General features: G+C 49.3%; 1 protein-coding gene across 2 annotated transcripts in view; it reads left to right on the plus strand.

Moving 5' to 3' along the window:
• EPHX2 (epoxide hydrolase 2) overlaps nucleotides 1–27032 on the plus strand; it is a 77436-nt gene extending 50404 nt beyond the window's left edge. The window contains exons 13-21 of one of the 2 annotated variants that reach the window (XM_058720745.1): nucleotides 13680–13751; nucleotides 16991–17024; nucleotides 17478–17610; nucleotides 18894–18996; nucleotides 19875–19944; nucleotides 24422–24502; nucleotides 26094–26152; nucleotides 26326–26661; nucleotides 26901–27032. In XM_058720745.1, the coding sequence (XP_058576728.1) occupies nucleotides 13680–13751; nucleotides 16991–17024; nucleotides 17478–17610; nucleotides 18894–18996; nucleotides 19875–19944; nucleotides 24422–24502; nucleotides 26094–26152; nucleotides 26326–26355 (582 nt within the window). In that variant the 3' untranslated portion in view covers nucleotides 26356–26661; nucleotides 26901–27032. The remainder of the gene's footprint in view (nucleotides 1–13679; nucleotides 13752–16990; nucleotides 17025–17477; nucleotides 17611–18893; nucleotides 18997–19874; nucleotides 19945–24421; nucleotides 24503–26093; nucleotides 26153–26325; nucleotides 26662–26900) is intronic. The other variant, XM_058720746.1, reaches the window with a different exon arrangement.
• Nucleotides 27033–27938: the final 906 nt, after the last annotated feature.

Consider the following 27938-nt stretch of genomic DNA (forward strand, 5'->3'; position numbering starts at 1 on the left):
TGATGTACTGCCTGCCACCTCTCCCAGGTGTTTGCTTGGCCCCTGTGCACCTCACACTGGAGAAGGATCTTGAGGTGGGGAGAGAAACAAAGTGTTGGTTTCAGCTGCCTCGGTGGCAGCTGCCATGGCCTTTGGGAACTGGGGAGGGAACAGGGCCCTACCCAGAATTGGGAAGCTGGTGTCTGGATTTTTTTTTTTTTTTTTGGTCTCTTATCTGACCCTTTCTCAATCTCTGGCTCTGCCTGGCACCCACCCCCAAGAGCCCAACCCCCTCCCGTGGCCTTCTGTGTGCCCAGAGGACCCCACCCCACAGGCCCTTCCATCGCCATCACCCCATGCTTCCTAGTTCCTTCTCACCCTCTTCCTTCTTCCCTAACCCAGACCCCATGCCTCTGGTGTGGGCACCAGACCCTTGACACCCGGGCCCCAATTGCCAGGCTGCACCACATGGGGGATCCCGAGGGAGGAGGAGGACATGGGCTTTCACACCCGCTTCTTTCTCTTCTACCTTTTCAACTTTTTCTTCCTCCTCCTTTTGAATGCAACATGCATAAGAAGACTTGTGTCTGCTGTAAAACAGAGGTGCCCCGTGGTGGGGGGAAGGGCCCGAACATTACATACATGTGTAAATGTCAGAAATGTTTCGGCTAGTGTTTCTGATGAAGAATCAACAGGCATTATTTCATGTAGCAAATGCTTCTGCATCTCCTGTTAGGTGCCAGTTGCAGAGACGAGTAACAACCTCAGGGTTAAACCGGCAAGTGAACAAATAACTGAAGCATAAGGCAGGCATAGGGGTGCCTGGGTGGCTCAGTCGGTTAAGCGTCTGACTTTGGCTCAGGTCATGATCTCGAGGTCATGATCTTCAAGAGTTTGAGCCCCACATCAGGCTCTCTGCTGTCGGCGCAGAGCCTACTTCGGATCCTCTGTCTCCCTCTCTCTGACCTTCCCCTACTCGTGCTTGCTCGTGCTCTCTCTCTCTCTCTCTCTCTCTCTCTCAAAAATAAACGTTTAAAAGGCAGACATAAAGGACTGTAATGGAGGCATAGCTTACTCTGGGAACTCCTAAGAAAACAGTTAACTTTTTACCAAAGGAGGGGCATTTGAACTGGCACCTGGAAGATAAATGGGATCTGTGTGGGTGGATATGAGAAGGGGGGAGGGGGGCCCATACCAGCCTGAGGGGACAAATGGCTGAAGATGCATATGAGATGTGCTTAACCCAGGCAAGTTCTTTATCTCCCATAAATATCATACAAGATAAGAGACTTCCTGAGGTAAGAGACTTCCTAATGAAGCAGTCAGCGGTCCTCAAGGTGAGTTTCAGAAGGTCTGGAACACCTTGAAATTGCCCGCATAATTTAATGTATGCATGCACTTTCCCAGGGAAGGAGTTCCTGCCTTGCTTCCATTAGAACCTTCAGAATAGAGTACAAGCTAGGAGCTGCTGGAGCAAAGGGCTTGGTGTTTCAGGTGAGGCACAGGGAGCGGCATCGACATCCCCCGAGCGCTTGCTAGAAATGCAGACTCACAGGCCCTTCTGCCATCTACCCAACAAGACTCCACTTAAAAAAAAAAAAAAAAATTTTTTTATGTTTATTTATCTTTGAGACAGAGAGAGACAGAGCATGAGCAGGGGAGACACAGAATCCGAAGCAGGCTCCAGGCTCTGAGCTGTCAGCACAGACCCCGATGCAGGGCTTGAACTCACGAACCACAAGATGATGACCTAAGCCGAAGTCGGCCGCTTAACCGACTGAGCCACCCAGGCGCGCCCAAGACTCCACTTTTTAACAAGGTCCCACAGGTGATTCATGTACATCAAGTGCCCCAGGAGGTTATCCCAGCTTTGACAGCTCCTGTTCTGTCATTCTCTAGCCTGGCGATTCTCAAACGTCAGCCTGCATCAGGATCCCCCGGAAAGCTAGTTAAAACACAGATCGCCAGACCACACCCCCCAGAGTGTTGATTCAGTGGGTTGTGTTGGCATCAAAGGATTCTCATTTCTAAGCATCATTTTACGTGACGCTAATGCTGCCAGTCCAGGGAAGGGGCTAATCTAGCCATTTTCCAGATGATGGTAGGCACTCATAGCCATCCTCCTCAGTGAATGACCTCTGGGCAGCTGTTCAGGTCTGGGATTGCTGGAGCGGATCAAGGAGGGCACTGACTGGCTTCCCGATGATAGGCTCCCTGCACTGCAGTGATTCTCCAACTTTCTGGTCCCAGGCCCCCTTTACACTCTTAAAAGTTATTAAGGATCTCAAAGAGCTCTAGTTAATGTGGGTTACATCTATTGGTATTTGCCCTACTAGGTATTGAAATTTTAAAATATTTAACTGGGGTGCCTGGGTGGCTCAGTCAGTTAAGCGTCCAACTTCGGCTCAGATCATGATCCCCTGGTTTGTTGATTTGAGCCAGACATCCGGCTCTCTGCTGACAGCTCGGGAGCCTAGAGCCTGCTTTGGATTCTGTGTCTCTCTGCTCGGGAGCCTAGAGCCTGCTTTGGATTCTGTGTGTCTCTCTCTCTCTGCCCCTTCCCTGCTCGTGGTCTGTTTCTCTCTCAAAAATAAAGGAACATTAAAAAAAAAAAAAAAAAAAAAAAAAATATATATATATATATATATATATATATATATTTAAAATATTTATTTCATTAAAAAAAATAATGTGCCCATGTTGATGTAAGTAACACACTTATTTTTTTATAATATTTTCTTTAGAAACTTTAGTGAAAATAGTAGCATTGTTTTGTATTTTCTTTTTTTAATGTTTATTTGTTTTGAGAAAGAGCATGAGCTGGGAAGGAGCAGAGAGGTAGAGAGAGAGAATCCCAAGCAAGTTCCGTGCTGTCAGCCAAGAGCCCAGCATGGGGCTCGAAGTCACGAACCGTGATACCATGACCTGAGCCGAAATCAAGAGTCCAACGCTTAACCGATTGAACCACCCAAGCGCCCTTTCATTAATTTTAATATTGTGGTAAAATGCTGTTTAAAAGAAAACCACGAGCCCAAAATGGCATCCCTTAGGTGAAGTCTCCAGGTCATTAAACCAACACTCAATACCCAGCCTGACTGCAGTTTCAACCTTTAACTAGTCAACATGGGAACTTCCTGGTCAGCACGAGGAAATCACTGAGAGTCCCCTTCTATTCCCCGTAGAAGGGCCCCCTTGCCTAAAACAATGGATTCTCTGCTACTAATTGCTTGCTTTCCACTCCCTCTCTACCTTTTTTATTTATTTTTTTTTTTAACGTTTATTTATTTTTGAGACAGAGAGAGACAGAGCATGAACGGGGGAGGGTCAGAGAGAGAGGGAGACACAGAATCTGAAACAGGCTCCAGGTTCTGAGCTGTCAGCACAGAGCCCGACGTGGGGCTCGAACTCATGGACCGTGAGATCATGACCTGAGCCAAAGTTGGCTGCTTAACCGACAGAGCCACCCAGGCGCCCCATCCTTCTCTACCTTTAAAAACCTTTCCTTTTCTGTTGCCCTTTGAAACTCCCCTCTGCTTGCTAGACGGGATACTGCCCGATTCATGAACCGATTAATAAAGCCAATTAGATCTCAGAATATACTTGGTTGAATTTTTGCTACTTAACAATACACGTAACCCAAAACTTAACCATCTTAACCATTTTTCAAGTGTATAGATCAATGACATTAAGTACATTCACTTTGCTGTGCAGCCGTCACCACCGTCCATTTCCAGAACTTTTTCGTCTTGTAGATACGAGACTCTGTACCCAAGCAACACTGATTCCCTCCCTATTCCCTCTTCCCTCCAGCTCCTGGCACCAACATTCCACTTTCTGTCTCTGAATTTAACTACTCTGGGTACCTCATAGAAGCGGAGGCCTATAGTATTTGTCTTTTTGTGTCTGGATTATTTCACTTCAGCTTAACATTCTCAAGATTATTATTTTTTTAATGTTTATTTATTTATTTATTGAGAGAGAGAGAGACAGAATCCCAAGCAGGCTCCATGCTCAGCATGAGGCCCAACGTGGGGCTCGATCCCACGGTCACAAGATCATGATCTGAGCCAAAATCAAGAGTTGGATACTTAGCCGAGTAAGCCACCCTGGTGCCCCAACGTCCTCAGGATTATTCCGTGTTGTAGCACTTGTCAGAATTTCCATCCTTTTTAAAAATGAATAATACTCCATTGTGCATGTAAGACCACATTTTGTTTACCATTCATCCTTCCATGGACACTTTGGTTGTGGTTATTCCTTTTTTTTTTTTTTTTTTAAGCTCCGTATGCCAAGTGGTTCTTTTCTCAAAAATTTTTTTAATGTTTATTTTAGAGGCAGAGAGAGCACAAGTGTGGGAGGGGCAGAGAGAGAGGGAGACACAGAATCTGAAGCAGGCTCCAGGCTCTGAGCTGTCAGAGCAGAGCCCGACGCGGGGCTCGAACCCACGAACCGTGAGATCATGACCTGAGCTGAAGTCGGACGCTCAACCGACTGAGTCACCCAGGCGCCCCGCCAAGCGGTTCTGTTCACAAGCTCACTATGTGTTCTCCTGTCTTTCAGCTGAACAGACAGGGGCGCTGGGAGATCACTGACTGGTCCAAGACCAGGTCCTGACTGGGTTTGACCTAGCTTTGACTTCAAAGCCTACATGCCTCCCCCTAAGCCACCCTGGGAGGGAGCTTGGACTTTGTTGTGTGTGCCCCGCTCATCCCAACAGAGTGGGAAGCAGCAGACCAAGATAAGCTCCAAGGCCTGATTGACAAAAGTGACCTCGGTGGGGAAAGATGCCTACTGACTTTGTAGGGCAAAGTTTTTGGTTTCAAAGGTTCTTACAGTCATTGTGGAAAAATCAGTACTTCCACTGTTATGTTGTTGCTGCTGGGTTTAAAATCTGTAGGAAAAGGGGCGCCTGGGTTGCTCAGTTGGTTAAGCATCCGACTTCGGCTCAGGTCATGATCTCGCCGTCTGTAAGTTTGAGGCCCGCATCAGGCTCTATACTGACAGCTCAGAGCCTGGAGCCTGTTTCAGATTCTGTGTCTCCCTCTCTCTCTGACCCTCCCCCATTCATGCTCTGTCTCTCTGTCTCAAAAATAAATAAACATTTAAAAAAAAAATCTGTAGGAAGAGTTTGGAGAATGGTTTTGTTCTTAAGAACAAAGCCTCTCGGGTAGGGAAATGTTAAATATAAATCAGTGATCTGGCTACTGAAAGGCACCCAGGAAGTGGGTTTGAGGTACATTCAGCTGCTGAGGCTGGACTGGATAGGCACAACACTGGGTCTTAAGGAGAAACCATGCCCGGGGGTCCTGCCAGCGTGTCCAAGCCTATTCAGCAATGGGGCAAGTCCCTTCATACCTCTGGCCCTCAGTTTCCTCCTCTGAAAAAGGAGTGCCTCATTGGATGGTTTTCAAATAGGTTTCAAACTTAAGCTGAATTTAGGCCAGTAAATAAAGCATGATGTGTAGACTGCCTGTTTAATTCAGGGATGGGTGCCAGAACCCCCTCCTTCCTACGTCTCTCCTTCCAAACCTGTCCCCACCACTGGGCAGCCCAGGAGGAGTCACCATGAGCCCTCAAGGTCACTCTGGATGCATTCAGCCCAAGGAAGGCTACAGTGTGGACCACAGGGTGCCCATCCCTCCCACCTCTTGTAATGGCTTGCTGGGTGTGGCTTAGGTAAACTCCAAGTTTAGATTCAGCTCCTCTGGCCCTTTGAACCCTGAGCCATTGTGTTTTCTGTCTAATCCTGCAAATTTGTCAAGTCTGGCGGAGACTAAAATTAAAAGGTGTGCTTTTCTTTTTTTCTCAGCAAAGAGATGATAGGCTTTGCGTTTGTATAGTTAGAAAGGGGGGGAGGCAGCTCTGGGCAGCAAAGACAAATAGAATGGGCTGGGTAATTTGAGTGTGACAAGCTCCATGTTTTAGTCCTTAAGGTTCTTTGGGTCCTCTCTTAGCCTAGGAATATTTTATAGCCCCTCTGCCCCCGAAATCAGCACATGGTCAGTGCATGACCTCTTCCACCTCCCAACACTGGTCCCTCTTTACTCCTCCTTAACAGTATAATGTAGAATGTATTTTTATTTCTTTGGAAAAGGGTGTGTGGCGACACCTGTGGGTGTTGATGAGGTTTTTTGGGGGGTGATAGTGGGGATCACGGGGTCCAGAGCCGATGGCCAAGAAAGAATTCTTGAAGACGTCTTTGGTGCAAAAAGGTGATTTTATTAAAGCACGGGGACGGGACCCGTGGGCAGGAAGAGCTGCCCCGGACCCTGAGGAGAGACTGGGTATATACTATGGGGTTGGGGGAGGTGAAGTCCAGAGGAAGTTTCCAGGGAGATTTTCATATGCTAAAGAAGACTCCCAGGATACTGGAGGCCTAGCTATTGTCAAGCTAAGGTGGTTTTGCCCTTTAGCAAAGCCTTAGCATTGAGACCGTAAGGAGTTCCCGGAGAAGTGTTTTGCTCTGCCTGCCTCAAGTATTTGCCAGTGGGCTGCAGGTTAGAAGGAAATTTAATTTTATCTGCCATTTCCTTCTGCCTTTGTTTCCCACCGAGGGTGTGGGTGTCTGGAACCAGATAGCAAGCTAAGAGGCTGTAGAAGCTGGAGCAAAAGACCAGGGCCCACTTTTAAGTCTGTAACCAGCTGAGAAACTAGGTAATGGAGAGAAAATGTAGGGAAAGGAAATTACAGGTAGCGGTGGAGAAGAGATGGTTTTGCCTGGTGGAAAGGCACCCCCACATGCACAAAGGATTCCTCTTCTCCCTCACAGTGTCCCCAGTCTCCCTTAATCCCCAGAACACACATAGTAACCACCACCCCCCTCCCCGGCTGCCAGGCTCCAGGGACAGCTGGTGATTTGTTCCTGCATTTCTTTTTTGGATAATTTATGCTTAGTACTTTAAAAAAAGTACTGAGTTGTGTAAAATAAAGAGTTAAATCCCTTTTCACTCATCTAGAAGTAGCGACTATGAATAGTTTCGTGAGTATTTCCCAGACTTTTTTTTTTTTAAATATGCTTTTAAGTGTGGGGGCGGGGAGGGAGCACGCATGGGCGCATATGAGTGCGCATGTAATTTTTGTATAAGTGGAATCGTGCTGCTTTTTCATTTACTAGATCGTGGGCAGATTTTCCTGCCGGTACATACAGATTTACCTCATTCGTTGTAAAGGCTGCTTTGTGCTTCACAGTCCGGGTGGACCATCATTTATTTAACTTATCCCCCATGGAAGGACATTATTTTGGTTGTTTTTCACAGCTGAATAATACTTTTTTTTTTTAATTTTTTAAGTTTGTTTATTCTTTTTGAGGGAGAGAGAATGTCAAATACGCTCCATGCTATCAGTACAGAGCCCAACGTGGGACTCAAACCCGCAAACCGTGAGATCATGACCTGAGCCAAGACCAAGAGTTGGATACTTAACCAACTGAGCCACCCAGGTGCCCCTGAATAATACATTTTTTTTTTAAAGTTTATTTACTTATTCTGGTGGGGGGACAGAGAGAGAGAGAGGGAGAGAGAACCCCAAGCAGGCTCTGTGATGCCAGCGCGGAGCCCAGTGCAGGGCTCAAACCCACAAACCTTGAGATCATGACCTGAGCTGGAATCAAGAGTCGGATGCTCAACTGACGAAGCCACCCAGATGCCCCTTGAGCAATACGTTTAAAAGAAAGTGTCACTCTGTGCTGCCTTACTCGCCAAGCCTTTGCTGTCGTGGTTTTAGTACTTGTGCCTTCCGTGGAAGAAACTATTCGCATTTTATTTTCGTTTTCTTTCTTTCTTTCTTTTTTAACGTTTATTTATTTTTGAGACAGAGAGAGACAGAGCATGAACGGGGGAGGGTCAGAGAGAGGGAGACACAGAATCTGAAACAGGCTCCAGGCTGCGAGCTGTCAGCACAGAGCCCGACGCGGAGCTTGAACTCACGGACCGCGAGATCGTGACCTGAGCCAAGGTCGGCCGCTTAGCCGACTGAGCCACCCAGGCGCCCCTTATTTTCGTTTTCCTAAATGGGTAGTGTTCTGTTATAGTAAGAGGAGCTAAACACTGAGGGTCTGAAGTCTGGAGTTCTCATCCCCAGCTCGGCCATTCATGACGGGCCTGGCTTTGCAGGAGGTCCCGCTCCAACCTGAGGGTCTTCGTCTGTAAGATGGCCTCTTCTGGGCTCGACAAAGAGTAGAGGAACCCACCCGGGGGGGAAGTGGCTTCAGAGTTGCCTCGGCTCTTCTCACGGACCTTCTGGGGCCTGACCCCCTCTCTCTCCTGTGTGCCTGGCTGAACATGAAAAGTAACCCTTTTCTCTTTTTGCCCAGGTTTCGGGTGGCATTTTGCACCTCAGGGACAACCACCCCAGCCGGCCGTGTGTTCTGGCTTACTTTGAGAAAACCCTGCCCCAGAGTTTCAGGGGAATCTGCGCAATTATTACCGAGGTAGAATGTGAAGCAGAGTTGCCGGCCCCAGCCCCTGATGGGAGAAATGCTGGCTCCCCTCTTCCCTCCAAGACGCGGCTTCTAGGGGCGCCTGGGTGGCTCAGTCGGTTAAGCGTCCGACTTCAGCTCAGGTCATGATCTCGCGGTTCATGAGTTTGAGCCCCGCGTTGGGCTCTGTGCTGACAGCTTGGAGCCTGGAGCCTGCTTTGGATTCTGTGTCTCCCTCTCTCTCTGCCCCTCCCCTGCTCATGCTCTCTCTCTCTCAAAAGTAGATAAACATTAAAAAAGAAATAAAAAATCAAAAGGCCAGAGGCACGACAACATGCAGCTTCTAGTGTTGACTGGAGTGGGGACAGAGGCTGCCTGAGCTCAGGCTTTGAGGGCTTGCCATTTGATTTAAGTGGCTGTATCCACTGTCTCAGCAATGAAACAATAGACCCAATTAAGTGCATCTTCCGAGGAAGACCTGTTGGACCCCTTGGAAGGAACAAACGGGGAGATTAGAGAGGAGGAATCCCACTGGGTCGTGAAGCAAGGGGAGGATGTCTCTGTGAGGACATCTGAGTTCAAGACAACGGCTGCCGTGGCCAGCTGTAGGAACCTCCCTGGCCCACGAGGTGGTTGAGAATTGCTCCCCTGCCAACACTCGGGAGAAAAGTCTAGACTAAACTTGGGTCTTCTTCATTGTAACCTCCATTTCTGGGGTTCCTCTCACAGCGAGTGAAACACGTGCACGGAGAGGAAACTGGGGGTGGAGGCAGGTGAAGAGATCTCGGGAGCCAGATCCCAACGCACACCTGTCATCCTGCCACTGGGTGGGGGGGGCGGGGCGTCCGCCCCCATGAAGCCAGAGGTTACGTAGGCCCTAGTCCCTTTACCTCCTTACCCACCCCCCAAATCAAGAGACTTCCTGAAGTAGTGTATTATTTTTCCAGGGCTAACTGTTATAAATTACCGCAAACTTGGTGGCTTGAAACGACAGAAATATGCTCTTATGGTTCTGGAGGCTAAAGTGCGAAATCAAGGTGCTACTGGGTTTGGTTTCTTCTGAAGGCTGTGAGGGGGAATCTGTTCCGTGCCTCTCTCCTCACTTCTGGTGGTGCCAGGAACCCTTGGCGCCCCTGACTTGTAACTGTCACTCATCTGACATCCTGATGGTTTCATCCACAGAGACTCCATTGCCAAACAAGGTCACATTCGCAGGTACAAGGCATTAGATCTTGGGCATAACCTTCTTACGGGCCACTCTTCAACCTGCTATAGGGGGCTGGCGGGGGGCGGGGGGGACGGGGGCGATAACACTGGGGTACGAATAAAAAATATATTTCACCAGAGATTACATTTCCTTCATTGGTTCTTCAGATTAATTTTAATGATCACATTGAAGAGTATGACAAGATATAGCCTCACAGATGTGTTTATCTGACAGTTGGAAATACATCTCAGGAGAAAGGACAAAGCCAAGGATACTGATATGAAGGCACAGAAAGCAGGGAGAAGAGAATTAGAAGTTTCCTCGTAGTTGTGACTTTCTGTGATTTCTTTAAAATAAAGAGAGGGGAGGAGGGGGAGGTGGTTAGTAAGAAAGGCCAAGAAATTCTGATGCATTCTCCAAGGTGGGTTTCACCACCCACACCATAAGAGGTCGGCCTTGAACAGCCTCATAGTTCTCTGAGCCAGAGCTCCAGGCTGCACGGAGTTCCAAAGGCTTTGTTCTAGGAGCTTCTTTTAGAACCCCGAGTGGTCATCAGTTCTCCTGCCCCCGAGGTAACTTTGGGTCACAAGAGATCTGATTCTGTCGTTTGACTTCGTTCAGTAGCTTACAGTTCAGCTCTCCCTCCAGCTGGGGCTGACTTACCTTGTTCGGTGAGGGTGAACTCCCAGTGCAGGGCAGAAAAATAAAAGCCACGATCATTTAGAAGACACTCCCACCAAAGTCTTTCTCTCCTATTCCTGCCCCTCTTCTTTCTCCGCTCTTCTTTTTCTCCTTCCCACCCAACCCAGCCTTTGCTGGGTACCTACTGTTAACCATGTTGTGGCCATGGGACCAAAAACATGAAGACGATACCTTGTGTGTCTAGAAGAAACTCACAGGTTCATGAGCAGACCAGATCCAAAACTAGACATTTCTTTCTTTCTTTCTTTTTTAATGTTTTATTTTGAGAGACGAGAGAGTAGGAGCCGGGAAGGGGCAGACAGAGAGAATTCCAAGCAGGCTCCACGCTGTCATGACCTTAGCTGAAATCAAGAATCAGTTGCTCAACTGACTGAGCCACCCAGGCACTCAAAAACAGACATTGCTGATGCAATCCAATCATTTTTTTGATGGAGATACTAATAATAATGAAAATTACCATTCACTGGCGTTTCTCCTGTGTGTCAGACTTTGTAAAAAAACAGGCATTATGATCTCGTATAATCCTTACAAAACTCCCAACTTGTAGATAAGGAAATTGAGGCTCTGGAAGATTAAGTTGCCCAGTTAGTTAAGTATCAGGACTGGCGCGTGAAGCCTTGTTTGCTGGGTTCCAGAGTCCATCCTTTAACCTCTGCTCAGGAGCACAGAGGGAGGAGCCCCATCCAGCGGGCAGGCGGGAATCTTGTCATTGGTCCGTGGGACTTAAAAATACAGTGTCACCTTTTATAAATCAGAGTCAGGTGGTATCAGCAGGGCACATAACCCGAGTACAAATGTTACTGTCCTCTCCCCTTTTCTGGCCCTCACCTTTGTCCTCACTCTCTGTTGATCTGATTTACTTTCATGTGGGTTGACAGACTTATTTACCTTTTTGATCCCTTTGATTTTTTATTGACCCATTTGGCATCCATTTGCTCTTTTCAGGGCCATTTGCGGGCCAGAGCCTTGTCCAGAGCTCTGCGCCTGTGGAGACTCTGCCCCAACCGTGGGCTCCTGAACAGCAGCTCTTTCTGGGATGAGAGCGGCTCCCAATAAATAAAAATGATCCGTGTGACATGTGGGGCTGAGCAGGGCTTTTAGCCACCCTTAAAATGCACTTCCACGGCTGATTCTTGCCTTGGCCTTCATCAGCGGAGCAGAAGGTCACGACTGACTCGTCGTCGTGATCGAATCTTACAAATGTGAGGGGATTGTAATGAACACGTTGGCATTGCTGGCATCAGAAAATCTCAAACCGCAGACCTAGTGCTGCAGATGATAAATGTTTCCTTCCGTGTGTGCTGCCTTCTCACAAATTGGGAGCTCTCACGAGGTTGCCGTGCAGAAGAAATGAAGCGCTCTGTAGCGGGGCCTCTACGGTGTGCAGGACGGAGGGCTGCTGGTCACTGGAAGGCTTTAGAGACCCGGCTTACGGCACCCTCCTTTCTGGGAACAGTGACAGATGCTCCCAAGTGGATGCTTCCCTGCCTCAAAGTGGCCCAAGGGGGGCATGTTAAAGCTCTGTGGGATCCAACAAGAATAGAGTTCTTTTATTGGGATGGCAGGAGGTGGGACTTCCTGGAAGAGGCAGTTTTGGGTACAGGTGTTGAAGGCTCTTTGAAGGCCACACTGAGAGAACGATGTGTTCTTGGTGGAATTTTCAGTGTGTTAAACCAGGGAGGTGAGAAGGTAAGGGCACCCATTCAGAAACACTCTGTAGTCCATTTCAGATGGTGTATGGGTACATTCAGGTGAGCAGTTGGGAAGGAAGAGGAGAAAGTAGATTGGCACTGTGCTGTAGACAGAATGTGTTCCCCCCGAATTCTCAGATTGAAATCCTGATCTTCAGTGGGAGGGAATTAGGAGGTGGGGCCTTTGGGAGGTGATTGGGTCAGGAGGATGGCACCCTCATGAATAGGATGAGCCCCCTCTCCAGAGAGAGTACCCTCGCCCTTTCCGCCATGTGGGGGCACAAACAGAAGATGGCCGGGTATGAGCCAGAAAGACTGAATCTGCAGGCACCTTGATCCCAGACTTCCCAGTCTCCACATCGAGAAATAAATGTCTGTGTTTATAAGCTCCCTGATTTATGGTGTTCTGTTAGGGCAGCCTGAATGGATGGAGACACCCCACCACACTCTTTCTCCGTGTCCTGCCACATGGTCTCCTCAGAACCGTGTGGGGAAGGATCTTTGTTCCTTCGGAGCAGTTGCCCCCGGTGGATCCCTGCCTCAGGGACAGCTGTCTTTCTTGACACAGGCTTTATAAGAGCTTTCAGGTCCAAGGGCTTTCAATTTCCGGAAAAGAAAGACTGGATGAAAATTTTCCTTTTATGCCCTAAGAAAATCATGTCCTGAGAGACTAGCTAGCAGATCAGCATCTACTGATGGATCTTAAAGCCCCTTGCCACGCCGTCTTAGTGTCTGGACATGCCCCCGGGTGGGGGATTTGGGTCAGAAGGAAGGGGAGGTGGGGAGACAGGGATGCAGGCCCAGAGTTCCCAGCAAGAATGTCTTCCCCCGACCCCAGCATGTATTGGCACCTCCAGCATCTACCTTAGTCTATGCCCCACCCTCGCCTCCGCCCTTGGGACCTCTATTTTGTACATTAGCATCTCTTAGCCCTGTTTGCTGGGGAAGGGGCCCAATATCTGTGGAACTGATGAAGCAAGTTCAAGTCAGAACTAATCCAATTGTGCACAAGCCAGAGACCTGGAAACGACCAGAGCACCGTGTTAGGTGAGGCATTCTGTGTGACAACACTCCCATGAACGGGGATACCTGGTAATTTGTCACCACAAGGGCTATATGTCCTGGCTCTTAACAAGGCAACCTTGCTGTCCTGTCCTTTGGGAGACAGTCCGTGGGCATGGAATAACAGTCAGTCTGTAATAATTTAGGCCCACCTCAAGGAAGTTGGTTCTGAAGTTGCCACAGCAAAATGAGATGCATGAATGGATGAATGGAACAATTTTTGGCTTCTTGGAATCCTTGGAACCGGTCCCTTCTCACCCCCAGCCTACTCCTGTCCAGCCCTCCCCCATTCCCATAAAAGGACGTGTAACAAGTAAGACGTTCTCATTGTAGGAATTTTTAAAAACGTAAAAAGAAAAGAAAGCAACATCCATAAACCCACCTCCCAGGGAAACCACTGTGAGCATCTTGTATTCTATTTCAAGCTTGCTTTTTTTTTTTTTTTTTTTTTTTTTTGTTTTAAACACGTGTTTCAATGTGAAAACCCAAACTAATGCACTTCTGATGAAACTTGGGCTGGATGGGACAGAGGCTGGGGGCTTCTGGCTGTCAATCGGATGGGGGAGGGCTCGGGTTCAGGATTTCTGCAGAGTCCTTCCTTTTGATTTCTTGTTTGTTTTAGGGAGTGGCTGAGGCTGAACTGGAACAGAACCTCAGCCGGACTTTCAAAAGCTTCTTCAGAGCAAGTGATGAGGTGAGGGTTGGGTGGGGATGGGGGTGGAGCTGGGAGCTGCAGAGGTACAAAGGCCTCTGGAATGTAACCCTGGGAGGGGGCGGGGTTCTGGGGTATGGCAGGGTCTGGAAATGAGCAACTTGGCCTTCTTTCCTTTTTTTTTTTTTTTTTTTAAGTTTATTCATTTTGCAAGAGACACAGTGCAAGTGGGGAGGGACAGAGAGAAAATCCCAAGCAGGCTCCCCATTGTCAGTGCAAAGCCCCACACGGGTCTTGAACTCACGAACTATGAGATCGTGATCTGAGCCGAAATCAAGAGTTGGGTGCCTAACAGACTGAGCTACCCAGGCTCCCCAGCCTTCCACCAGGTGTAGTCAGGGTGACCGAGGTCCTCACTCTATCGCTCCCCTCATCACTGGGAAATGTTACGTCCTCCCTGTCACACACAGGTAGGGCTTTGAGACTAAAGATCAAAGAAGGGCTATAATGGCAACAGTTCAGAAATTGTGCCATGACCTGCCGCTACCGGCTTCACATGCACAACTGTTTATCAAAGTCCCAAATCACTTGACATCACTAACCCTTGTCTTGGAAAGGGGCCCAGAATGCTTTAACTCCATAATCCCCACCTGCTGTCTCATGTCTGCTGTCACTGTCTCCACCGTCGTTCAGTCAGTGCCTTGAGACGTCCCCACGTTTGCCGGCTCCTCTGCTGGTCCCCGCTGGCATCTTGCCCCTTTACATTTAGTTCAACTTCTTCCTTCCTGAAGGACCTTCTTTGGTAGTTGTCTCTGTAAGAGTCTGTTGATAGTAAACGATTTTTTGGCCTGAGAATATTTCTGTTTTGCTTTTCAGTCTTGTAGAATAGTTCATGCAAATATAGAATTCCGGGTTGCCGGAGACCAGCTCCAGCAACCAGGGGTTCCCGAAGGAAGAACGACGTTGGTGAAAATAAAACAAAACTAAAATAAAAAACTAAAACCAAAATAAAAAACTAACATAAAAACAAAAAGTAAAAATGGGCACAGACAACAGCAGTGTGTTGAACCGGCCGATTTATTGTAGTAAACGTGGCATTATATATGCTAGTGATTTCCTTCTGGCATACGTCTTCTATGTTTTTCTAACATTACCTAATTTTGAAAATGTTCCTATGTGTAAACAACCTTTAAGAAATAACACGGTGATTTTCCTCTAACTTTCCCACATGCCCTTTGATTATAGGTTAATTTCTTACATTATTCCATTATGCATCTGCATTTATCTGTAATCTACAAAGCATTTGCTTTGCTGTTCTCATGAAAGGCCCTCCATTTCTCAACACCTCAAGTCGAAGGTGATGTTAGGGACATGACCTAAGCACATGAGGCCAGAAGAACAATGTGTTTGCCTCCGTCCGAGGTGCCAAAAAAGGGGCTGAAAAAGCTTTAGAAACCCATGCCTCATACATTCTCAGAGAGACAATGCACCTAGGAACTAATGAACCATTAGGTACCTTAACCAACTAGCTTCAGTCGTCATCTGGAATGCCTCCGGGGGCCAGGTGGGCCTAGGGGTTGAAGTCACCTGTGCCCAGAGATACACTCCTTAGTTGCCCGAGTGAGGCTTTCAAAACCCATATATCTCTCCTTTACAGGCCCTCTTTGCTGGCAAATGTATGAGGCTATCCTTCCTGTAAGTAGAGGAGTCTCCATAGGGGATGGCAAGGGCTAAACGTAAGGCAGCACAATTTCTTGCAGAACCTTATTTTCTTCCCTAATGGTTCTTTTCCCAGGGGCCCTGCCGAGGGCAATTCCCCAACAGACAATACCCCAGGTAGTTTTAAGGCCAAATTACCTAAAAGCGGGATTACAAGAAGCTTTGGGCCGCCTTGCAATCACCAATCCGTCCACAGCCCGGGGCCCTGCCGTCAGGCTGGGATAGCTCGGCTTCCAGCACCAGGTAGAAGCTTCTGTCATTGCTTATGAAAAATCAGCCTGAGGTCTGCCCTCTTGTATTCAGTGGTATCTGATGTGTAGTTGAATACATCTTTGAAGTTTTCTTTTTAATGTCGATGAACGGGGTTTTTGTTTTGTTTTTTTTGTATGAAAGTTGTATGTCGTTCTTTTTCAAATCATTCTGATCTCTTATGATACAGTCTTATTCTATTCTTGTCTAGTTCCTTCTTTTATGTCTTTAGTGCTTAACATTAAGTATACTCACTTTTTCATTCTCTCTCTCTCTCTCTCTCTCTCTTCAAGTTCTATTATTTGATATTCTTGAAGACTCTTATTTTACCGTTTGCTATGTTTGCTGTCTCTTGCAATGGGGCGTGTGAGAGAGAGAGAGAGTTTTACCATTTTGCTTTGTGAGCTCATCTTCAGCAGCACTGAATCTGCACCAGTCTGCTTCAGCTGGGATTGAGAAAAGACTGTCCTGTGCTTTCACATTTGCTGCTTCTGCCTGGCATCCTGGTGGCATTACCAGCCTAGGCTCACTTTTCTTGTTGTTTACTTTGTGTCTTGGGGGTTTCCAGATCACGCAGATAGAGCAAACTCAAATCCAGACACCTCTGAAGGCAGGCCTACAGCCATGAGTTCCTCGGAGACCTTTTCATGGTTTCCTCTTAGAACCAAACTGAAATGGAACAACGCCCTTCACGTTTGCTCTGCATGATGGGTGGGTTTTTTTCTAGTCCACCCCTTAACTGAAGACTGCAGATTTACTGGATTCATAGTGGAGGGGCAGGGAGTATCTCTCTTTTTAATTTTGTTTAATGTTTATTTATTTATTTGGGGAGGGGGAAGGGCAGAGAGAGAGAGAGAGACAGACAGAATCCTGAGCAAGCTCCACGCTGTCAGTGCAGAGCCCGACTCGGAGCCTGATCTCACGAACCATGAGATCATGACCTGAGCTGAAATCAAGAGTCAGACGCTTAACCAACTGAGCCACCCAGGCGCCCCAGAGAGTGTCTCATTTTTAACTTCCCGCCCATCATAGATCTCAGGTCTCATCTCTTGTTCCCATTGGTTGTGTCAACCCAAGTTCTTACACTACCAAGACCTGCAGGCACCCAGGGGCAGCCTTGGCACAGAGCCGTGGCCGTTAGCCACCTCTGCTTTGACCCCTGAGGATGTGTCTCGCTCTCCTGGGAGTTTAGTATGTTTGTGTAACCTGATGGCACTTGTAGGTCTTTGGTTGTGACCGGGTTTACAGATGACCCGTTCCAGCATATTTCCTTTCTTCCCCCACGATGACATTTCTAACTCTCCTCCATACAGGCTTTTCTCTCCGTGAGCAGAGTCCGCGAAATGGGTAAGAGAGGTTCTTAGGAGGGAAGGGGGATGGGAGGATCACGGCAGGAATCAGTTAAACGTGACACGAGTGTCCATCTGACCTCTATGAGCAGACGCAGCCACCCACTAGCTCTGAACGGTGACTTGCTTAACATGGGTCCCCACTGGTGACTAGCGCTCACCCTAGCCCTGGGCTGACCACACAGCCTTGGGCCTTGGTTCCTTTCCCCCAGGGGACTTTGGGCCCAAGGTCTTAAACAGCAAGAGCTTAGAGGACTCTTAAAGCTCATCAGGGTAATCCCACTTCTGCTGATAAGGAACCAAGACCTAAGATAAGAACTGACCTTTGCAGGATCACCTGGTGCACACAGGGCTGGGGCTGGAGTCAGGCTGGACCCCCCAAGCCAGAACCCCTCTGTCATAATCCACTGGCCCTCCCTCCATCCCTGTACAGTGTTGCTGTCATTTCCAGTACCCCCACATGACGACCATCCTTGTTCTCCCTCCTGGCTGTATGTAAGTGAAGAGTCAGAGCCCAGAACCGTCTGGAGCTCATCCTGCGGCTCCCAGATCCAGCCCTGCTCCCACAGAACCTTGCCTTGCCAGTATGCACCTATATTTTCATTAACGATGATGATCGTTGCCACTTGTTTGAGCACCTACTGTGTGCATCCAACACTGGCCCAGCCCCCTTTAGATATTTATGGTCCTCAGGACATCCTTTAAAAATCCCCTTGTTATCACTGTTCTACAGATGAGGAGAATGGAGCTCAGAAGAGTTAAGGAACTCGTTCAGAGTGGCTAGGCTGGGCTTAAAGTCCTCCTACCCTGAAGGCCAAGGTCTTCTCACTGTTCAAGAACACCTTCCCCCTCCCACTCTCCCTCCCTCTCTCTCTTTCCTCTTTCATGCACCTGTTCATGCCTTCATTCCCCAAGCATTGGGAGCCCACGCTTGATGTGAGGCAGGGCAGATATCCAGACGCACAGAGCATGATCACTGCTCTCAGGGAGCCCACAGTCTCTTAGGGCAGCAGATAGCACTAGTAAAGTGAGGGGAGCAGGTGGGGGCTCTTCCGGAGATGCTGAACGAGCCAGAAGCGCCAGCCTTGCGGGGGAGGCACTCTGATCACGTACCCCTGTGATACATCTCGCAAAAGCCTGCCTCGCCCAGTTCCTATCCCTTGGAGGCTTCAAGAGCCTGAAAATAGTGAGTCATCCCTCTTCAAGTGCCAAAGTTAATAGCCCTTGTGACTGTCCTCTGTGAAATAGCAGTGGCCCCTGGGATGCCCGTGGTCGCCACAAGGTCACCGTCATGGGGACCGGGGACTGCCAGGACACAGTGCACACCTCTGAAAACAAGATAGGATTCCATGCTGCAAAGGACCGTGAGCGCGCAGAAGGCAACAGAATGCCTGCTGCCTGCCCTGGATCTTCCTCTGGGCTGAGAGCAAAATCAGCACACATTTACGAGAGTTCTGAGAGTCAGTGGGGGTATCTAAAGTTAAACTATTTAGAAAAGGTGTAGTCTGGGGGAGAGGGTAGCTGGAAGGGCTGGTAGGGCCTGGGTAAACGAGAAATAGGGTCATCTTGGAGTTACATTGTGAGTTTCTGAAGGAGAGGGACATGGTTTGTCCTGGAAGGGGAGGTCTGTGTGTGATAATATTGGGTTCCAAGATGACAGGGCATGGATTTAGAGCTTGGGAGGAGATGGACTCACTGTGGAGAAGGAGGAGAGAAAGAGTGAACGAAGGAGCATGAGAACCTTCCCTGTGAGTTCAGATATGACATGAGAGGCAGTTGGGTGCCCAACGTCAGCTGGGAACACGCTGGAGTTAGAACTCAGGTGCCTGGCCCAGAGCTCCGAGAGCAGACAAGTGGCTTTTTGCAGGAGGACTCTTTGTGAGAACCCCAGAGGAGCCCAGCCTCAGCCACATCGTCACCGAGGAGGACATCCAGTTCTATGTGCAGCAGTTCAAGAAGTCTGGTTTCAGGTAAAGAGAATGGGGCCCCAACCAGCGAAGAGACATGATCAGCAAAGAGGGTTACAGGGTGAGACCAGCCATCCCCCTGCGAATGCTCGGCCAGTTTCTGCTTGAACCCCTCCAGTGTCGGGAGGCTCACTCCTGAAAATACGCCACCTGCTCTAGTTTGGGATAACTCAGTTTCCTCCCTCTTGTGCTTATGGGCCCCCTCAGAACAGACAGTTAAAAACATTTTTTTTTTTTTTTCCATCATGAGCCCTGAGAGAAGCAGCTGACAGCTCTGGGTTCTTTCTTCAGAAAAACACAAAAGCCAGACGTTGCATACATCTTCAGAGGAGGGTTATAGACCTCTCTCAGGTTGTTGGGTTTTGCGTTTGTATTGAGGATTGGGAGAGTGTTCAGGGACAGCCCCTGGCCATCCTTACCTGTCCAGAGAGGCATCATTGAGCCATCTCTCTACGTCCCATTGGAAGGAGGGCACCTCCCGAAGTTTCTTTTCAGTAGGTTCCCCGGGGCAAGGGAGCGGCTTCTGGATGGTGAGAGCACTAAACAGAGCTCCCCGTGATCTAACCCAGCAGCCCCCCTCCCCCCCCCCCCCCCGAGAATGTGGGCCAGTTTCTGCATGTTTCCGGAAGCCCACTTCGGAGGCTGGCAGCCCTCTCAGCCGAGCCCTGAATGCTGGCACTAGGCCTTGCTCGTTAAAACATGGCAAGTGCGTTGGGCCACCAGATGTGACCCCTGGGCTCCGTCCTCTCCCCTCCCCTGCAGAAACCTTTGCTCCCACTGGGAAGACCCTCTGTTCAGAGCTGGCTCCCGGTGGGGTCTGTACCATAGTCATCTACTAAAAGCCTTCCTGTTTTTGTTCCCCTGATCGTCCCCACCCCCAGGGGTCCCCTAAACTGGTATCGAAACGTGGAAGTAAACTGGCAGTGGGGCTGCACAGGTTTGGGACGAAAGGTAAGTGCTGGTTCAGGGTGGTTGCCCCCCCACCCGGCCCCGCCCCTGGGCTTCTCATTGGCCCAGTTAATCTGCCCTTTGGTCAGAGTTGGGGGGATGGGCAGGACACACTGACTTGCTGTCCTCCTTTCTGCCCTTCCCCTCCCTCCACTCAAGGGGGAAGTGAGTGCCTCGACTAGGGCTTTCACTGATGCTTTCCCTGGAATGGTAGAGGGTGTCATGCGGGCAAAGCAGGGGACTTTCCGGGTGCCCGCGGCATCCATGTGGAAGGCCCACGTCTCCTGATGGCGCCCCAGGTCAGGGCAGATGGTCCAGGATGACTCCCAGAGGTGAGGAGGGTCACACAGAGCCCCCATTTCACAGAAGGAGCCTGAGGCACTTTCAGAGACACAGGCTTTAGCCTCTGGCTGTGTCACCTTTGTCCAAGTCCACCTGAGTCAAGCAGAAGGTGGGTTTCCAATCTCTGGGTTCATGTGCAGAGGGAATACAGGTGTGCCCCACTTTTTTGAAAGATCGCTTTTACGAAAGACCTCCATTCGGAGCTGTTTTCGCTAACTGAAAGAAATCCAAAGAGGATTTTCACCTGTGGGAAAAAAGGCATCCAGCATCTCTTTTGCAACGACTCATTTTAGAGGCAGTGCGCAAGCGAGAGCGGCCCCGCCAAGCCCCTTCTCCAGGAACTCCCCTCAGCATCTCAGCATCAGGCCGCCATAGCCTTGAACCGTGTCTCTGAGCATCTGGGCTTTATGTTGGTCTGTTTTGTGTATCTGTTAGCAAGATGTTTCCATCAGAAATGCCTGAGAGGTTATTTGGAGGGTCTGGGAGTGTTCAAACACTTTTCCTTATACATTAGTGGTGATTGCTTCTTCACTTTACGTCACTTTGGCTTACGGGAGTTTTCACAGGAGTGCTCCACCTTTGGATAGCCGGGGAAACCTGTAACGGCATCCATAGTTTACATTCAAAACATTGAAAACCCGGGAGCCTGGGTGGCTCAGTCGGTTAAGCGTCTGACTCTTGATTGCAGCTCAGGTCATGATCTCACAGGTTCGTGGGTTCGAACCCCATGTCGGCCTCCTCACACTAATGGTGTGGAGGCTGCTTGGGATTCTCTCTCTCCCTCTCTCTCTTCCTTTCTCTCTCCCCCTCTCTCTCCCTCTCTGCCCTTCCCATGCACACTCTCTCAAAATAAATAAACTTAAAAAGTTAAGAACCTATGGGAAATTGCATTTTTGCATTCCTCAGTTCACTCAGTAGCCCTAGTTTTCTCATCAATTCACTGGAATGTGAACACCCTCTACGTGCTAGGCACTATGGTGGACCTTAGGGATACGATGGCAGATAAAATACATGAGGCCCATCGGGTGCCTGGGTGGCTTAGTCAGTTGAATGTCTGACTTGATTTCAGCTCAGGTCATGATCCCAGGGTCTTGGGATCGAGCCCCATGTTGGGCTCCGCATGGAGGGTGGAGCCTGCTTAAAATTCTCTCTCTCTCTCTCTCTCTCTCACTCACTCACTCAAAACAAAAGAAAACAAGACTAAAAACAGATGAGGTGCTGACCTCATGGGGTCAGGCAGTAGAGCATGGAACATAGTTAAGAGCACATTGGGCAGCAGGTTGGCCTGGGATCTAATCCCTGTGTGCCCTTGGGTAAGGCACTTAACCACTCTGTTCTCCATTGCCACTTACGGGAATGACAGGAATAGTTCCTAGCACATAGTAGTAGTTCAATGAAGGCCCATTATCTTTGACTCCCTCACCTGTGACTGACAAAAATGACAAAGCCATGCGTTGGTAGGCAAAATCTCTTGCAACATGCAGGTGCATAATGGCAGAGTCTTTGGGAAGGTGAACCCCAATGGTGCTAACGTTGGAAACCCATTCTTCTACAGATACCTTTCAGATCTTCCTTCTCCCCCACCTCCTCTCATGCCCCCACAACCAGTTTACATTTTGCCTGGGAATATTCTGGAGTTTATAGCAGTCTTAGGATTAGTTTCAGCAATAAAACCACTTTTTTGTTGGTGTTCATTCAACCTATTCCCTTTTTTTTTTCTTATTTATTTATTTATTTATTGAATTTAATCCAAGTTCGTGAACACGTAGTATAATCATGGTTTCAGGAGTAGAACTTAGTGATTGATCACTTCTGTATAACACCCAGTGCTCATCACAAGTGCCCTCCTGAATGCCCATCACCTGTTTAGCCCATCCCCCCACCCAACACCCCAGCAGCAACCCTCAGTTCTCTGTGTTTAAGAGTCTCTTATGGGTTGTCTCCATCTCTGTTTTTCTCTTACTTTTGCTTCCCTTCCCCTATGTTCATGTGTTTTCTTAAATTCCACAAATGAGTGAAATCATAGGATTGTCTTTCTCTGACTTCTTTCGCTCCGCGTAATACACTCTAGTTCCATCATGTAGCAACAAAATCACTTTTGAACATCGCTGGTCCTTTATCATTTGGCAGTGAGAAGCATGCAGTTCTGTACATTGGTAAAAACCAGTAAAAGTCCCTTAACCAGGGACAAATCGAAGCTGTTTGACAATTATAATGGTGGAGGGAGAACAAAGAGGATAAATGGAGGCTTTCTCCACCCCACAGTGTCCTATCTGTCAGTAGATGAAAGTGAAGTCCTTTCTGCTGCCGCTCATGTTGGGCTGATAACAGCTGTGGCTGACCCATTCACTTCCTGGATTCTTGGCTGACCTTTTAAAGCATCCACTTAATTCAAAGAAAAGGAATATTGATCTCTATCCAAGGCATCTTTCCTCCTTTCTGGTGCCATCTATTCCATTCTGTCAAAAACCAAAATTCAACTGAGTAAATCTGAAGATCCAATTGGCCTTATTAAATGGCTCATGAAATTAGGCAGCATCCTTTCTAGCAAGTAGAGGGGTGCTCAAAGCGAAAGGGTTTTTCGGAAGGAGGGGTGGGGTGAGAAAGGTATAAGCAAAAGAAAAAAGACCATTTTTTCAGGCAAGGTCACGTTCCCTTAGGGGAAAGAGCAGGGGTCTTATGCACATTCCCTCAGCTTCCTATGGGGTAAGGGGAGAACCCATGTGACAGATTACCTCCTTGGTGCTAATCAATAAATTCCTGCCTAACCAGCTAAGACATTTCTGGGGGAGGTTGAAACTGCAATTAGGTATTAAGCTCCAGTTTAATGACTTGGCCTGGCCCAAGTGACACCTATGGTTTTCTTCTTACAGTTCTGTAAATACCAGACACACAAGAGTGGGCCAGTAGAAGTGTTCTTACTTCTACGCACACATGCACACAAAACCCGTGTGGGTCACGACACTGCTGACTCTACTCGTCTTAGAAAAACCTAGTCTTACCCTCCTGTGTGTCTCTTAACACAAAACACTTCACGCTTCTGGTCACCAGATGTATGAGGGTTTTCCTCCACCGAGCAATTCTCTGCATCACCAAAATTCAATTCCGTTCTGACACTGTCTCCCTGGAGATAGCATGGGATCCCACAGGTAAGGGCTGGGTCCTGCAGGACTGCCCCCACCCTCCTGCCGCCCCGCTTGAGATGCCAATCACAAGTCCAGGTGGTTACCTCTGCTTCTGAGGTTCCCATGCCTCCCTCCTCAGGTTCGATTCATTTGCTAGGGTGGCTCCCACAACTCAGGGAGACACGTTTGCCAGTTTGTTAAAGTAGATGACAAAGGATTCAGATGAACAGCCAGATGGAGAGATACATAGAGTGAGGTCTGGGAGGGGCCCAAGCACTTCTTGGGCTTCTGTCCCTGTGGAGTTGGGGTACATCACCCCTCCCACTGTAGATGTGTTTGCCAGTGTGGAAGCTCCCCAAACCCCATCCTATTGGGGTTTTATGGATTTTAATGGAGGCTTACTCATGTAGGCACGATCAATTATTAACTCCATTTCCAGCCCCTCTGTCCTCTCTAGAGAATGGGGGGTGGGGCTGAGAAGCCTAAGCTTCTGATCACGGCTTCGTCTTTGTGGTGACCAGCCCCATCCAGTCCCCACCCAGGAGCCCACCCAGAGTCCCCTCAGTAGAACAAAAGATACCCCTGGTGCTCTTATCACTTTGGAACTTACAAGGGTTTGAGGAACCCTGTGTCAGGCAAGGATAGGATCAAAAGACCAAATATTAGAACAAGAGATGCTCCTATCATTCTTATCCCCTAGAAAAGTACAAGGGTTTCAGGAGCCCTGTGCCAGGAACAGGGGCAGAGACAAACCTATGTATTTTCTGTCATCTTACACCATCATCTTAGATCCCCAGTAATAGTGCAAAACCTGGGGAAACAAAGCCAGGACCACAGCAGCACCACAGGGGGTCTTTCTGGGGGATGTTAATCGTGGGGGAAGCCACAAAGCAGGGAAATGAAGTACCCTGTCCTTGTCCTGGGAGAGGGAAGGCCTCAGCTATGGAGGGGCACAAGAAGGGACTGTTCCGTCCCTTCTCTGCCTGCCTCTGCTTCCTGGTACCCTCCCCTAGATCCTGATTCCGGCTCTGATGGTGACCGCGGAGAAGGACGTCGTGCTCACTCCGGAGATGTCCAAGCATATGGAGGACTGGGTAAGCCAACAGTCCTGCACTGGGGTCATCGGTGCTTCCCGGGAGAGGTCGCAGGCCTCACGGAGGAAAGATGGCAGCTGGGGACAAGCCAGAGATCCGGTAAAGCACTTGGTTCTTCGTCAGTAGGATCCCTGCCACCTCATAGGAGCAGCAGTCCTGACTGATGCGTTCTTTCCCCTACACTGATGTAGCGTGTCATTTACTCACTCGTGCTTTACTCACTCATGCATTCATTCATTCACTCATTCATTTCATGGGCTTTTACTGGGCACTTGTGTTAGCACAGTGCTAGATTCTGGGAAGGTAAGGGTGAATGAGATGCAGACCCCACCCTTGGGGAGCTCGCTGTCCTGCAGTTCATCCCAGACGCAGGAGAGAGGTGAAGAGGGCTCGGTAGGGAAGGAGGTCTTCACAGGTGCTGACCACTGCGTCTGGCCTTAGCGAACGACTGATGCTTGCCCCGCAGAGAGAACAGAAGACAGGGTGAGAGGCAAGAAGCATGCAGGGCTTACTGAGAGAATGGTAGGAGCCCTGTAAGACTGGAAGATTCTGCTGAGCCCACCGGGCCAGACCGAGCTTTGTAGGCCCATAGGCGTGAGCCATTGAAGGGGATTGACAGGTGACAAACCTGCAGTTTGGAAGCTCACTCTGCCACAAGCGTGGAGGTTGGTAGGGACTGGGGAGGCTTGCAGGTGGGGTGGCTGGGCTGGCTCATCGGATCCTGCCTAGCTAGCTGCCTGGAGCGGTCCGTCCGCACTCGGCTGTGGCTTCGTTGGCATCATCAGGCACAGCAGACAGTGTGTAGAGTGGGACGCTGCCAAGGACATGCTTCTGGTGGGCCCTGGACCCAGCTGACGGAGGGGCTGAGCCCACGGGGCGGGCGGGGCTCGTTTTCTCTAGCACCAACCCTTGAAGATTTCTGTAGAATTTCCAGTTCTTCGCCTGGCCCTTTCCCGCCCTGGCCACTGACTGCTAACCTTGCTGAGGCTTAGGCCCGGAAGGGGCCGTCCTCGCCTCTGGGAGGAAAGCCGCATTCCCCCCCCAGCATTTTCTGCATCGGGTTGCACAGTTCAAGGCTCGTGTCGGGAGGGAGCCTGCATGTGCCAAGGGCGGTGCTGCTGCGCCCTCTCCCTCTTTGGGGCTTGCTACGGTGACCCACTGTGGGGGTTCAGGGTCCAAAAGAGGGGGACTCAGTCATGTCTGTGTGGCGAGAGCCGAACAACCAGGCGTTTTCCAGACAGTGAACAAGCTGTGTCCTGATAATTCTAAAGAGAAGCAACTTATTTTCGATGAGTACAAACAAGTCAGCCCTGAATTTGAATCTTCACTCAGCCACTCTGTGTGACCTTGGATAGGTTACCTAGCTTCTCTGAGCCTTCATCTTACCCCATAGGATCACAGTCAAGGTTAGAGAAGGCGATGCACGTAGACTACCTGGCACATAGTAGGAGTTCAGTGAATGCCCATTCCTTTCTTAAATAATGCAAGGATTTTCGGGGAGGGTGGCCTGTGGGGAGCACTAACCTAAAACGAGAGCCACCTGTGTTCTGCCACTTACTTTTCGGGGGGGGGGGGAGGGGGTTTCTTCCAGATCCCCTACCTGAAAAGGGGACACATTATGGATTGCGGACACTGGACACAGATGGAGAAGTAAGGAGATGTGGCGGGGGTGGGGAGACCCCTGGGTCGGGGAGACCGGGACTTCCTGTTTACCTCCAATAAGGGTTTTCCTGGCCTTGCCATTCACTTCATCACCTCTGCTCTCACATGCCTGCGGTGAGTGGGTCCTGACAGGTGTGAATTGCCCTCTATTTCCTTTACAGGCCCACCGAGGTGAATCGGATCCTCATTGAGTGGCTGGAGACGGATGCCAGGGACCCACCAGTGGTCTCGAAGCTTTAGGGCATGGCGTGTACCAGCCCCCCAGCAGGCCTGCAAGCCCTTCCTCTGCTGGGCTTGGAACCCAGAGGAAGTCTTTCCGGCACCTCTTGTAACCGGCAGCATCATTCCAAGGGGGTTTACTCTGCAGAGTGGTTTCCTTTAAATGAAGAGAGTCAAATCTGACATAATTTTAGATACAGGAAAAATCACATCTGATTCATTCTCCAGGTATAAAGGTGTTACTTTCTCTCTTAAGAGTGGCTTACAGGGGCGCCTGGGTGGCTCAGTCAGTTAAGCGGCCGACTTCGGCTCAGGTCATGATCTCACGGTCCGTGAGTTCGAGCCCCGCATCGGGCTCTGTGCTGACAGCTCAGAGCCTGGAGCCTGTTTCAGATTCTGTGTCTCCCTCTCTCTCTGCCCCTCCCCTGTTCATGCTCTGTCTCTCTCTGTCTCAAAAATAAATAAACGTTAAAAAAAAATTAAAAAAAAAAAAAAAGTGGCTTACAGTGTTCTATAGGGGACAACGCGGGATGGCCAGGGGTGATTTCTCTTTGACCAATCACGGTTCGGCAGCAAAATCCGTTAATTTTGAAGCACATCAGCTGAGATTGGAACTCGTTGGTCTAATAAAAGCTCAAACATTCCGTGAGGCTGGCGTTTGTGTTCTGGGAGGAAGGCAGAGCGAGGGTGGTAGTCCTGTCTGTCGCCTTTGAGTGTGTGTCCTTCTGTTCTTGAGTCTCTGAGGCACTGCATGATCTAGAGCAGCGGTGTCCAGTGAAACGTTCTCTTTTTCTTTTATTTAAAACACTTTTTTTAACATTTACTTATTTTTGAGAGAAAGAGCGTGAGCACAAGTGAGGGAGGGGCAGAGAGGTGACAGAGGATCCCAAGCAGCCTCCACGCTGTGAGTACAGAGCTCGATGCGGGGCCTGAACTCACGAACCTCGAGATCGTGACCTGAGCTGAGATCAAGCGTCAGCTGCTGAACCAACTGAGCCACCCAGACGCCCCTGTGCAGTGGAACTTTCTGACATGAGAGAAATGGTCTGTTCTGTGCTGTTGGACGGAGAAGCCGTCGGCCACGTGCAGCAGCCACGTGCCCTCGACACAGTATGCTCACATACATGCACGTGGCCTGAGCCCTTGAATGTGGAAAATGAGCACGAGGAAGTGAATTTCTCCTTTAATTGTAATTAGTATAAACTTGAATGGTCATGTCTGGCAGCAGCTGCCATGCGTCTCAGAGCAGACCCAGAACTTCCCTCCGGCTGTACCTTCCTCAGCCACATCCAGAAGCTGCATCTCACTGGATCTGTCCCCTCCAGTTGTGCCCCCCTGCCCCTCCCACTGACCGGCTCCAAGCCCAGAGCCTCTGGCTCAGAGCCCTGCAGCACAGCCTCCTAACTGGTCTCCCTGCACAAAGTCTGATCTGAACGTATCAGGGCCTCCCACTGTCCCCAAATAAAGGCCCCTCACCCCCAGCCTGCCCTAATCACTCCCAGATTCCTAAATGCTCTCCAAAGTCACTGCCCCTCAAGTCTCTGCATGCACCCTG

Source organism: Neofelis nebulosa, chromosome 3 (assembly GCF_028018385.1).
Source record: "Neofelis nebulosa isolate mNeoNeb1 chromosome 3, mNeoNeb1.pri, whole genome shotgun sequence".
In the NCBI taxonomy this organism is placed as follows: Eukaryota; Metazoa; Chordata; class Mammalia; order Carnivora; family Felidae; genus Neofelis; species Neofelis nebulosa.